General features: G+C 44.1%; 1 protein-coding gene across 2 annotated transcripts in view; it reads right to left on the reverse strand.

Annotated features, from left to right (window-relative positions):
• Positions 1–640: 640 nt before the first annotated feature.
• Positions 641–14,279, reverse strand: part of FBLN5 (fibulin 5) — a 63,164-nt gene continuing 49,525 nt past the window's right edge. The window contains exons 8-12 of one of the 2 annotated variants that reach the window (XR_013228567.1): positions 12,029–12,151; positions 7,487–7,613; positions 4,414–4,609; positions 1,405–3,528; positions 641–1,294 (exon numbers count right to left, since the gene is read on the reverse strand). Coding sequence is in view for 1 of the 2 variants with exons in the window: in XM_077323512.1 (XP_077179627.1) it covers positions 3,367–3,528; positions 4,414–4,609; positions 7,487–7,613; positions 12,029–12,151 (608 nt within the window). In the remaining variant the exon portion in view is untranslated. Of the gene's footprint in view, positions 3,529–4,413; positions 4,610–7,486; positions 7,614–12,028; positions 12,152–14,279 lie in introns of both variants that reach the window. The other variant, XM_077323512.1, reaches the window with a different exon arrangement.

Consider the following 14,279-nt stretch of genomic DNA (forward strand, 5'->3'; position numbering starts at 1 on the left):
AAAATGTACTCGTTAGACTAATGTATTCATATGGTCCTTTCACTCATTTCAGTGCAACTTTGGAAGAACTTCCAGCCGTAGCAGGGATCTCTGGCTAAGATCCACCCAAGTGTTGTCATGAATGGAAAGATTTCTGCCTGTGCAGTACAACTTGGTTGCTTCCGTCTGAAATGCTGTTCAAGGAGGTGGTCCTTTGGCTCGTAGAACACGTAATTCCAGGGTAGCAGGAGAGGGTAGCGTCAAATTTGCCCCTAGAGAGCAGAAATCCTTCTACCTGCTTGGCAGGATCAAAGCCTCTGATGGTACTATCATATTCAATCATCACGTAATACAGGGAAAAGAGGAGATGCCAGCAGAATGAATGTCATTTGGGTATTGCACAAATGGGTAAAAAATGTATTTTCTGCCCACAAGAAGCCTGCGTCCTCATCTGGACAAGCCTTACTAGAATGGCTCACGTTCGTATAAAAATTAGTGCTTGAAGCTTAACAGCGCAATCTTTGAATGAGTTCCACCCTTCTAAGTCCATTGAAGCCAGTGGGCTTCTGTGAGTGTAGCTGTGTTTAGGACTACAATGTCAATAATTTGAGTTATGCACACAGAAATCTTGCTGTGTTGGCCCACTGAAAGAACTGGCCTCTTATATTTCTTATATACTGTATTTCTTAAAAATGTAGTGAAAACTATGGGTAAAATCACACATGAAAAAAACCCCAAGCATTAACAACCAATATTATATGCTACTTCCTGCCTATCATTGCTCAGATCTATTGAAATGATATGTTAAAAGCACCTGTGTTTATACAACTATTCATGCTGCAAACTGATTCTTCATAGTGGAAGAAAATCTGTTTTATTGGTAATGCAGGAGGCCATTTTCAGCTTTACTCCCAGTATGATTTGATCCAATGATTGTTCCTGCAAATACATGCTCTCTAAATATACATATACCATGACAATGAGCCTCTTCTAAAATCCCAGGAGAGGAACAGACAGAAAATTCAGATTTTATTTTGTTGTCTTCTAGTCTCGGTTTCTACTATTGAAACACAGGCAAAAAGCAGAATTTTGGATTTGAATTCAGAAAGTGTTTGGTTCTATATGCCAGTTGACTATAGCTCAATCCTAAATCAGCTCATGTACAATGACCAACCAATAGCAACTGAAAAGAGACATTGAAATAGTTTACATCTTGGGATACTTTCAAAGGCTCCTGAAATAAAATTCCCTCAGAGTAGACAAATGTCATACAGTACAATAATGGCTGGAGCAATCTAGGGCAGGGGTAGTCAACCTGTGGTCCTCCAGATGTTCATGGACTACAATTCCCATGAGCCCCTGCCAGTGGCAGGGGCTCATGGGAATTGTAGTCCATGAACATCTGGAGGACCACAGGTTGACTACCCCTGATCTAGGGTATGAGCCAGAGCTCCTGCATGCTTTCCACATAGGGAATTTTGTTGTGTTCACACAGCAGTTAGCATATAAATCTGACATATAATGCTATGCCAGATCACAGATCCCTCTAATATACATAAGTGCCATCAAGTTGCAACCGAGACCATAGCAAGGGGCTTTCAAGGTACGTGAGAAGCAGAGGTGGTTTACCATTGCCTTCCTCTGCAAAGACTTGTTGGCATCCGACCCAAGTACTGACCCCGCTTAAATTTCAGGATGAGACTGGGCATACCATGTCGCCATTACTCCCCTGGTTCCTTTCGTCCAGTGGTTCTCAACCTGGGGGTCACAGCGCTAGGAAGGTTGAGAAAGACTGCTTTAGTCCAACATTATTTACTTCCTGCATTGCGCAGGGGATTGGACCAGATGTCCCTGGAGATCCCCTCCCACTCTATGATTCTATGATTCTACTAGTAGGAAGTCCTCATTCAAAGGTCTTTCCTAAACTGCTATCTAAGACCTGTTCTTCTGCCTTCTGCCACGGAGCTATGCCCCTCCCAAGGACAACTCTTTGTAAATAAATGGCTTCCCCTATCGGCATAAAGAGAGCAAAGAAATCCCTTCATGTGCAGAGCATGCGACAGAGCTGCTCAAATGTGGCTTAAGTAAACTTTTTGCCAGATTCTGTAAAGATCTCTATCCAATTGCAGACTGCTTTATCGACAGTGATGTGAGCTTGAAGCGTAAGTGAAAAACCAGGCACTATATATTTTACAATAAATATTTAAAAATATACCATCTAATATCTATCTCAGAGATCAATTATACATGATGGCTGCGATTTCTTTGTTCCTACACGCCTTTTCTTTGAGCCTCAGATTCCCATGCCAGACTCCAAACTCCTTTTGAAAGTCCCCCTCCATTTAATGAAGGCACAAGGGCCACATGACACAAGAGTTACTGCAGTCCCAGAAACACAGGCCCAAATCCCTCTTGAGCATGTTATGGTGGTTCTTTGGATCTACCCAAACGAAGAAAGCTTTTTTCATTTTGGGGGAAAAAAATTAAGGCAGTTGGTTGGAAACTGATGTGACCAAAGATGTGACAGACACGAGAGAGGGACTGAAGGTTCCCACACCTCACAGGTAGGGTTGCCACGTCCCCCCCCAGCTACCAGTAGAGGATGAGGGTGGGACAGGTTGCCAGATCCAGGTTGGGAAACTTCTGGAGATTTGGGGATGTAGCCTGCGAAGGACAGGGACCTCAGTGGAGTACAATACCACAGAATCCACCCTCCGAAACATTCAATCTCTCCAGGGGAATGGGCTTCTGTAGTCTGGCGATGAGCTTTAATTCCAGGGGATCCCCGGGTCCCACCTGGAGGTTGGCATCCCTATGCATAGGCGGCCTTTTGTTTTGCTTTGCACTTTCTTTTTTTAAAGCGAAGGGAGAAGAGAGCAGAGTAGCAAAAAATGAAATAAAAACTCAGTGGCACCTTAAAGACGAACCGATCAGCCTTGTAAGGTGCTGCTGGACTTGTATTGTATTTTGCAACAACAAACTTAATGCAGCTGCCCCTCAGAATAGAAAAAGCCACCTTTCCCCACAGCTTCTCTGGAGCCTTTATTAAGCAGCCTTGCCATTATAAAGGTGGAAAATTTCACAGTGTCTTAAGGTTATAATTCAATTTTATAAACCTCGGAAAGCAAGACAAAAGATTGGCAACAGCACATGATCGATGAACACAAACAAACCCCTGTGAGGATCCATTGACAATAAAAAGCTAGAGTGCCTTCAATCCGTGGGAGACCTGGCCCCACCATTGCAATGTGAGCTATTCTCTTGACATTTAATACTTGGTGTGGAATTGTGAGACACACGGATTCCTGGGGAGAAAGTTCTGGCAAGAAAGGAGTAATGTCTTTTCCAGCAGTTACTCTTTAAAGAAAAAGGGCGAGGAACTCCAATTTAGAAGGAGTACTGTGACACGTATATCCTCAGCCGAATGACGGAGCTTCCCCTGAAGTTGATGACGGTGTTAACAGTAATCATCTCGAGGTCCAGCTGAATGTCACGGGGCCCCTTCACAGGGCGGGTCATCACTAGAGTCGCACTGATAGGCCCCGTTTGCTGTGTGCAAAGTACAGAAAGAAGAGCATGAGCTTCTTGAAACATCTCCTCAAAGCTAATCCTCCCTTTATTTATGCAAGGAAGCCATGACACTGGTACTGAAGTCCACTAGAATGCTTGTGCATTCTGGTGTGCACAGAGATCCATCTGTACAGTAAAGCAGGGGTAGTCAACCTGTGGTCCTCCAGATGTTCATGGACTACAATTCCCATGCTGGCAGGGGCTCATGGGAATTGTAGTCCATGAACATCTGGAGGACCACAGGATGACTACCCCTGCAGTAAAGCATTAGCCTAAATTATTAAATAACAGTTTCCCCTCTCCCCAAAATGTATAAATAACCACACTGAAGAAATCTCTATTAGGAGAGTGGGAAAAATGGAAATGGAAAATTATGTAGTGTCCCTCTACCCCCATAACTTCAGTATGCTTCGTATGATTAACATTATTATATATAGACATGCAGGCTAATAAAGCATCTTTATGGACGTCTATAAGGGTATACAGAGCCTCTTGTGGCGCAGAGTGGTAAGGCAGCCATCTGACAGCTTTGCCCATGAGGCTGGGAGTTCAATCCCAGCAGCCGGCTCAAGGTTGACTCAGCCTTCCATCCTTCCGAGGTCGGTAAAATGAGTACCCAGCTTGCTGGGGGGTAAACGGTAATGACTGGGGAAGGCACTGGCAAACCACCCCGTATTGAGTCTGCCATGAAAACACTGGAGGGCATCACCCCAAGGATCAGACATCTATCGGTGCTTGCACAGGGGATACCTTTACCTTTACCTTTATAAGGGTATACAAGAAAACTTATGCTGTGTGTGCCCATAGAAGTGCTAAGGGTGACCCAGGCATCTGGCTTTAGTCCTGTCCCAGATTTCCACTCACCCTCATGTAGAATTCTCTGCCTTCATTCCCTGATTTGATCTGGAAGATATAATAGGCTCCAGGGTAGCGGGTCGTTGCTTGCATCTGAAATATATCCGAGGGTACCGAGCGCCCTGACACAACGTCCATGTCTCTATAGATAATGTTGAACGGCTGGTCTCTACAACCAGGATTTTCAGCTGGGCACATGCAGTGGCTGTCAGAACAAAGGTATTATTATTACAGTATAACCAATAATATAGTTATAACAAAAGCCACAAGAGCAGACCAGTCACAAAGTAGGGATTTCTACCCACTCCCCAGGTGTGCAGAAAATTAAATTAATGAACGGGAAAGTGGGTAGCCTGAATATGTTCCAGAAGGCTTAGAACATGAAGAACAGCTTAGAATGTTAACTGGGCAAATATTTGGGATAAGAAATTGGCATTCTTAAGGCCCTACGCAAGAGATTCCCAACTAGGGTTCTGGGGAAGCCTGGGGCTGTACAAGAGCTCCCTAAGGGTTACACAGCCTTTCACAGGAGTTCAGATGGCCACTGATGTCACTAGATGTCAATGCAGCCCACTTCCCTGTTGCTCTACAGGCAGTCTCTTTCTTCACAATGGAAACAGTAAATGGTCACTTGATTCATTGGCTGCATCTGACTTCTGCGTCCACTTCTCTGAAGGGGCATTCCTGAGGTCCTTCAGGGGTTCTTCCATGGTCATGAGCTTGAAAAAGTCTCCCTAGGAACTCAGGCCTTGAGTGGAAGATTTGGATTGTGGGATTTCTTGACAGTCTTCCTCCCCCCATAATTCCTCACAGTCCCCTTAATTTGACATTAGCATCTGAATTCTTAAATTTTGAATCCACGCTGTGCCATGGACCTTTGCTGGGTGTGACCCTGGGTCTGGCACACTCTCTCAGCCTAACCTACCTCAAGGTTGTTGCTGAGAGGATAAAATGGAGTAGGGGAGAACAATATAAGCCACATTTAGCTTACATGAATCAAGAGAGAGAGACACAGAGGCAGTATACCATCATCGGCAAGTACTATTTCATATAAAGTAGCTCCCACTGAAAACCATTCTATTGAACCTGTTAATTGCTAAACTCCTTCACCATCACTGAGTGCTGCTTGCATTGCTTCATAAGGAGATTTTCCTACTGTAATTGTACATAACAGTTGAGTCTCCTGCCATCTGCTGACCTAGCCAGGGATTATATTTTACCCCAGGTATAAAGATTGTTCGCATTAAAAGAAACAATGAAGGTAAAGGCAGCTTATGTACAAATTGCTTTGAGAATCCTTGGAATGGAAACTCATACAAAAATATATTGAATAAATAAATGAAGTATTGTGCAGTGGTGGGGGAAGTGCGGTCCCTGGGGCATAAGCATACTTGTTTATGCCTCTTGCAGGAACATCATGCAGTTCTGGAGGCCTCACTTCAAGAAGGACATAGATAAAATTGAAAGGGTACAGAGGAGAGCAACTAGGATGATCTGGGGCCAAGGGACCAAGCCCTATGAAGATAGGTTGAGGGACTTGGGAATGTTCAGCCTGGAGAAAAGGAGGTTGAGAGGGGACATGATAGCCCTCTTTAAGTATTTGAAAGGTTGTCATTTGGAGGACGGCAGGATGCTGTTTCTGTTGGCTGCAGAGGAGAGGACACGCAGTAATGGGTTTAAACTACAAGTACAACGATATAGGCTAGATATCAAGAAAAGAATTTTCACAGTAAGAGTAGTTTAGCAGTGGAATAGGCTGCCTAAGGAGGTGGTGAGCTCCCCCTCACTGGCAGTCTTCAAGCAAAGGTTGGATACACACTTTTCTTGGATGCTTTAGGATGCTTTGGGCTGATCCTGCGTTGAGCAGGGGGTTGGACTAGATGGCCTGTACGGCCCCTTCCAACTCTGTGATTCTATGATTCTATGATTCTGGTCTGGGCCCTGTGGAGGGGTACATGTTGTGATTTCCCCCCTGCAAAATGTCCACAGGGAACCAACTGGTAGTGCCTCCACTGTAGCAGAGCCATATTGTTGTAACTACACTGCAGTCACTGGGCTGCCCATCTATCCAAGAGCCAACTTGGTGTAGTGGACAGCCGGGTTTGATTCTAGTCTGGAAAGCCAGGTTTGATTCTCCACTCCTCCCCAGCCAGCTGGGTGACTTTGGACTAGATGCAGCCCTAATAGAACTGTTCTCACAGAGCAATTTGGTCAGAGCTCTCTCAGGGTTTCTGTTGTGAGGAGAGAAAGGGAAGGCAATTGTAAACTGCTGTGAGATTCTTCAGGTAGTGAAAAGCAGGGTATAAAGCTCCAATCTTTTTTATCACCAGCATCATCCATTGACAGCTTTTGATTTATTCCAGTTCTTCTCCCTATCAACAGTTTAAAATGGCTGCTTTTAATAAGTGGTCAGTATGAATTTTATTGTGTATTGTTGCTGTTTGTATTGTATTGATTTTCTTTAAGGTAGAAAGGCAGTTAATAAACGTGATAAATAAAATCTCGCTGGTGCTTCAAGATAAGAACTGTTTTGCATATTAGACAGCAACAAACACAAATTTGCCACTAGGTATACATTCAACTGTCCATAGAGTTTTCATGGCAAAGATACTGGAGTGGTTTGCCATTTCCTTCTCCAGTGGATCACCTTTTGTCAGAGCTCTCAGCTATGACCTGTCCGTCTTGGGTGGCCCTGCACGGTATAGCTCATAGCTTCACTGAACTACGCAAGCCCCCTTGCCACAACAAGGCAGCGATCCTTGAAGTGGGAATGGTAGAGGACAGGAAGGCCTGGAGGATCATTGTCCATGGGGTCGCGATGGGTCGGACACGACTTCGCACATAACAACATAACAATTCAACAAATAACTACAGCTATTCTCAGGTTCTTCACCAATCACTGCTGGGCATAACACATTTTCATTAACCACAGGCATGCGCATAATAAAAGGAATGTTCAGAGAATCTAGAAGACTATGTTTGTATAACAGTAGGCCAACAGAACTGCTGTGCTTCGGTTAATGCCTCTACCCCTTTAGCCTCATTAAGAAAAGGAACATCTTCCTATGAAAACACCACTTACTGATCATTGATCTTGATATAAGGATCCTCGCATGTTATTGGGTCCAGGCATTTGAATCCACCTTGAATGTTGAAACAGGTTTGGTGCACAGTGCAAGTGTGGTTTCCAATTTCACATTCGTTAATTTCTAAAATGAAAAAAAAATACTGTATTGGATACACTATTTTCAGGCAAGTGGCACAGGAAATGGTTCATTCACGGCTGACATTTCATATGCATTATAAAGTGAAAGAAATCAACCTTCTTACAAGGCCATCAGTCAATTCAGAGACTTGCGACAAAAGCATGGGGAACTGCTTTTCACCCATCAAAAAGTTATTTTCGAAATGCTTTCTGTATTTTACGCATGCATACCAACAGCAGGAATTCCAACACATAGGAATTTGGCCTAAATTGAATCTTAAATCCTCTGGTTCCATGGCCCTGCGTGGTATAGTGATTGGCCTGCTGAACTTGAACCAGAAACTTCAGGTGGGTAGCTGTGTTGGTCGGAAGCAGCAGAACAACATTTCAATCCAGTGGCATCTTGAAGACCAACAGAGGTTTATGCAGGATATAAGCTTTTGTATGCAAACACACCTCAGATACAGTGAAACAGAATGTCCTCAACCATTATATATGCAAGGGGTGGGTAGTTGCCAGGAAGGCTGGTTGGAGTCAAGATGTATAAGTTAAGTAACTGGGCAATTGTGGCTGACATTGGATTAAGGCGGTTGATAAGATCTGTGTATGGCAATAAGCATACAAATACAAAAGTTCACAAACGGATGAGAAAGTTTGAATTCAGTGACACCTCCATGACCAACAGAGTTCAACTCTGGGCACAAGCAAGAATGGAGAGATTTGGCACGTGTAGATGCCAAATACATATTGTGTATCGAACCGGCTTGGTGTAGTAGTTAAGAATAGAGGTTTCTAATCTGGTGAGCCGGGTTTGATTCCCCGCTCCCCCACATGCAGCCAGCTGGGTGACCTTGGGCTCTCCTTAGCACTGCTAAAGCTGTTCTGAGCAGTAATATAAGGGCTCTCCCAGCCTCACCTCCCTCACAGGGTGTCTGTCATGGGGAGAGGAAAGGGAAGGCGATTGTAAGCTGCTTTGAGACTCCTGGTAGAGAAAAGCAGCAACCAACTCTTCTTCAAACCTATCTCCTCTTGAATTTTCCACATGCCATGAAGTGATCAGGGTTACCTTCCTTTAGAATAGTTATATACTTTCATGTTACCTATCTTATACATTGTTGTAAGTAGAAAAAGAAGAAGAGTTGGTTCTTATATGCCACTTTTCCCTACCCGAAGGAGGCTCAAAGCGGCTTACAGTCGCCTTCCCTTTCCTCTCCCCACAACAGACACCCTGTGGGGTGGGTGAGGCTGAGAGAGCCCTGATATCGCTGCTTGGTCAGAACAGCTTTATCAGTGCCGTGGCGAGCCTAAGGTCACCCAGCTGGTTGCATGTGGGGGAGTGCAGAATCGAACCTGGCATGCCAGATTAGAAGTCCGCACTCCTAACCACTACACCAAAAGGCTCTCTAGCTGCAATATATCTTGCTCCAAATTCTTGAGAGGAAGGATGGGATGTTGTGCAAATGCACAACCTGAGAACTGTTCTGCTGTATTTTAAAAATATTTAGTAAACTGATTTAAATAACACAAAATATCAAAGAGCTCATTAAAACTATTAAAACTATGACTGAGGGGAGGGTGTTTTTTAATCGTATTTAACTATATTAGGGGTTTTAATGGGTGGGCTGAGGTTTTACTGGGGACAATATTGTAACCTGCCACAAGCTGCTTGCAGGCACAGCGGGCTAGAAATTGAAAACAAACAAACAAACAAACAAATGCTTTGACAAGTTATGCTACACCCCATCTACTCAGCACTTTGGAATCCTGGGAGATGAAAAGAAATCAGAGCAAATATTCTGTCCCCAAGAAACAACAAACAGTGAAAATGGTATTATCTATTGTATAAGTGATTGTCTGCTAATGACTAGTGCTGATTGACTGAAGCAGGGGTCCATGGGAATTGTAGTCCATGGACATCTGGAGGGCCGCAGTTTGACTACCCCTGGACTGAAGTGTCCTCAGTGGGCACTCACAGCTGAAACATAAAATCAAACATAAGCCAGGGTGACTGATGGCTACTATGAGCCAAGCATACTTAAGCTAGAGACTAATGTTGCACAGCACATATGTGTGGCAGAGAGAGACTTGTCTGCACAGAAGTAATGCTGCAATCAGCAAGGGAGAAAAGAATGGAAGGTACTGGAGGAAGGAACCTTGGAGACTCTCAACTGGTCAACACTGGTTTTGTGGGGGGGGACTGATATGGCTCTACAGAATAGTGCTCTCTCTCTCTCTCTCTCTCTCTCTCTCTCTCTCTCTCTCTCTCTCCCCTAAGCTCAAAATGAATATAAATAAACTGCAAAGATGTCAGGATTCTCACTGTGTTCTCGTCCAAAAGAAACTAAGCCCTGCAGTCACTGACCTAGAAACGGCGATCACTGGAGAGTTATAACAATGCGCCATTGAGTTGTTAACATGCCACATTTACAAGTGCCTTGACAGTTCCTTCCTGATCCCTATTCAGATGTATCAAAAAAACAGACAAACATAAGATGATGGGGAAGGGCAATGTACGCCAAGTGCCAAACATGTGTCAAGTTTGGTTGTGTGACTGCTCCAGATACTATTTATTTATTTTATATATATTTATTCAGCTTATATACTGCCCCTCACTGTGACATCTGATGGGCTCATTGCCATCTTCTTACACATTCTCTTTCTCATGGAATAAAGACATATACTGTGGGAATCATTTGATGGTTAACAACTCTGTGAATGACCACATAGATGCCCACATTAACTTTATTCCAACAGGTCAAAACTCTGAAGGCCAATATCATGAATACAAACCATAAGCAGGACAGGAAAGCAAGACTGAACCTATTTTGAAGGTCCCCCAAAGAGTTATAGATACATTAGTTAAAAGGTTAAAGAAGAATGCAGGTGACAGATAATGGTGTGGAAGTGCTAGTCCACTTTATGTGGACACTCAACTGCATCAAGAAAATTTAGCAAAAACCAGGATGTACATGTGAATGGCTAGAAGTCACCTCCAGAAATTCAGCCATTCCCTTGTTTCAATGGATTTAAGATGGTGTAACTTGTTTTAGGATTATGCTTTAGCTTTCCAGTACTTTTTCTCCACCGGATCAAATGCTTGACCAATCATGTGGAGAATTCAAGCAGTTTGAAACAGTTAGGAATTGCAGCTTTCTGGCAGGGCCTTCAGGAAAAGAAAGATGGAAAGGTTTAAAATAATCTTGGTAAATGTAAATTGTTTGAATTCACCAGCCAAGAGATCCAAGGCTTTTACTCAACTCAAGAATAGGTGCCGATATTATTTGTCTTCAAGAGAAATGTGTTAAAAAAGGTTATGAACATCTGCTTCATTGTAAACTAGCTTCAAAGCCCATTCCTAAGAAGGGGCCTTGAAAGAGTTCCCTCCCCTGGCCCCTGGCCAGGCAGCTTAAGGTGGCTTTGGGCTGCAGCTCGCAGCAGCAGGCCCAGGACAGAGCTCCTTAGCAGGCAGTCAGCAGGCTGGGAGGCCCTCATTAGCAGGCCCAGCCTAGTAGGCCAAGAGGCCCTCGTTAGCAGGCCCTGCTTAGCAGGCCAAGAGGCCCTAGTTAGCAGGCCCTCCACCATGACCCTGTCCCCAGGGCTCTCTCCCCTTACCTGCTGCTGGATCCAGGCACTGAGGTGCATCTGAGAGCAAAGAGGCTAGAGTCCAGGGACAGAGGGTGGGAGCTGGAGTGGCAAGGCCAATCAGGGTGCAGCCAGCGTTGCAGGCTGCACCCTGATTGGCTCTATTCCAACTTGGACAGCTGGACACGTTCCACCCCCCAAGCTGTTTCACAAATATATCGAGGAACCATGGATAAGGATTAGGATTTTCAACTTTCCGTGTCTTATCTACCTCTCTGATAAGGAAGACAGAAAAGCATTTGCTGGGCTTGACTTCTGCAATGTGACAGCACAAGTACTAGAAAAAACGAAGTTGGAATTGCAATCACTTAGTTCTGCCAATAGTAAGGCAGTCAAAACTTCTGCCCAATTATGCTTAAGGCAGAGGGGCACATATATCCAGAACTAGCATTCAAACATAGTTATTCAAGAAATTATTTCATGCATTCAGTGTTTTCTCAGCTCTGTAGTAAACAAGAGGCCAGGTTACATGTAGAGCTGGCTTTCCTCTGTTAAGGCCACTGGGAATGTTGCCACTTGTCTTCACAGTGGGAGTAGAAAAGGGGACAACATGAGACCTATTGTGTAATCTTTAACCATACTTGGTTAGACCAGGAATTCCATTAATTGTAATGACACCCCTCGCATGGTTATGTGCTCAGCGGTATTGCACAAGAGTTCCTGCTGTGTGATGTCTTACAAAACAAAATTCCTTGCTTAGATTGTAGTCTGAAAAATTTGAATACATTTTGCTCCAGTATTTCCCCCCTTCAATAAAAATGGCCAGCTGGTTCTTACCCTGACAACTTCTGGTGTCATCGAGCAGTATGTAGCCAGGAGGGCAGAAGCAGTAGTAGCCGCCTGGCTGATTGGCACATTCATGTTGACAAAGAAATTCTGAGAAGCTGCATTCATCCATATCTGCAAGAGTTGGATGAAATTTAGTATTAAAGAAAGACAAACTGTTGACTCCCATTAAATTCTGATCACTATTACCCAAGATAGATAAAGGGTCCTACCTATAAGCTAGCCTTTCTCAGCTTTTTTAGCATTGAGACACTCCTGAAACATTCTTCAGGCTTTGAGGAATCCCAGAAGTGGCACAATCATGCAGAATATGGTTGGGAAGCAGAGCTGGATACATGCCCACCCCCAGGTCCATCTTTGGCCATTTTTTTTGGGGGGGGGGAGAAGGTCAGTGTGTCTATATATGGTCATATCACCCAATAAATATTTAACAAATTATATATACAAATTATATATACAAAATTAATTCCCAGCCATTCAGGAAACCCAGGTTTCTGTGTGGTTGATGTTTGCTGCTGCTTCCTGGAACTACAGGCTATAGTGATCACTTGCTCTGGAGATAATGGCAGCTTTGGAGCAATCTACAGCATCATATCCCCCCTTAAGCTCCTTCCCCTCCCCAAACTCTGCCTCCTCTTTTCCAGGGACATCTCAATTTGCAGTTGGCAACCCTAATTTCTCCTGCATTTTCCTCCATAAGCTGAGTGGCAGATGCAGGGTGCCCTTGTTATTTTGTCATCCTAACCAGTTCTGGGGACTTCATCACTATAGCTCTAAATGCTCTGCCAAATATAGATCCCCGGGACAAGAAATCCCGTCACTCATCTTAGGGCAAGCCTTCCCATTCCATATCAGGGCTGGTTTTGGTTAAATGATGGCCTTCAGCCAATAAAGAATCAGTCTAGGTCAGTGCTGGACTAGGTCAACATAGGATTTCGCAATATCAAGATTACAAAGCAACCTTCCAAAATTTTTATTGAAACCAGATTGAAATGCAATTTATGTGATGTGTCTGGGGAGTAGACTTTAAATTCTGAGGAAACCCACAGGACCAAAGCCACTTAAGAGCTGAGCCAAACTGAGGAAATGCCAAGTTCAGGCATTCACGTACGGGACTGCAGAGAAGCTAAAGGGAGTGACCTACCTTCTCTTTTCTTCCTCAGCCTCCTGGATCTAGGCCTGATTAGCAGTTTATTTTTCTACTTGTAATTCCCCCTGCCACCCACAAGATCCCCATATAAATTCATATTTATCAGCATGAAGATACAAGGCCAAAAACATTACAGTCAATTTAATAATTTATTAACCCTATCTTTAAATATACTCTTGTCTGTTTTACTTTGTTGTTTCCAAGGTCCCTTCTATTCCAGTTCTTTAAGAAAGGTTTTCAGCACCTACATAACTCTCCTTCCATCCTATAGCCTTCTAGAAATCATAGTTTTTTCCTCATAGGTATGACAAACCAAACCTTCTGAAGCCATATTTCTATCTTTTGTAGGTTAGATGGCATCCAACCCCATGCTACTAACAGCCTAGCCATAACTAAGAGCTTCTTCATAATCTACTATAGAGTTTCCAACTCTGGGCTGGGAAATTCCTGGAGATTTGAGAGTGGAACTTGGGGAGGGACATCAGCAAGCTATAATGCTCTTCCAGAGCAACCACTTTCTCCAAGGGAACAGATATCTGTAGTCTGGAGATCAGCTGCAATTCCAGGAGAGCTCACCCCCCCCCCCAAGGTAGGCATCCCTGGTTTATGGGCCTTTCTTACCCTTCTTGGATACCAACCTTGGGATAGCAATCTCAGGATTACTTGGTATTCTAATCTGTAAAATGGCTTCCATTATATTAAATACTAGCAAACAGGAATGCAATGGGCACTAGGACCCAGGGGATACTGGGAGGTGCAGATTGTCTCTGTGTCTCTTTCTCTCCCTCTCACTGCGTGTCACTCGGTATGCCTCGCAGCAGGAGGCATAGCAGGTAATCAGGGCTGGTTTGTAGAAGGGAAGTAGGGCTGGTGTACAGTTTGGGGCAGCTCTCTGTATCTCTCTCTCCCTCCATCACAGCAGGGCAGCTTTCTGTCTCTCTCTCTCTCTCTCTCTCTCTCTCTCTCTACCTCCCTTTCTGTCTCTTTCTCCCTCCGTCACAGCAGGGGCGGCTCTCCCTGTGTCTCTCTCTCCGTGGCAGCAGGAGCCATAGTAGGTAATGAAGGCTTGTTCTTAGGAAGAAAGCAGGGCTG

Source organism: Paroedura picta, chromosome 2, assembly GCF_049243985.1.
Source record: "Paroedura picta isolate Pp20150507F chromosome 2, Ppicta_v3.0, whole genome shotgun sequence".
In the NCBI taxonomy this organism is placed as follows: Eukaryota; Metazoa; Chordata; class Lepidosauria; order Squamata; family Gekkonidae; genus Paroedura; species Paroedura picta.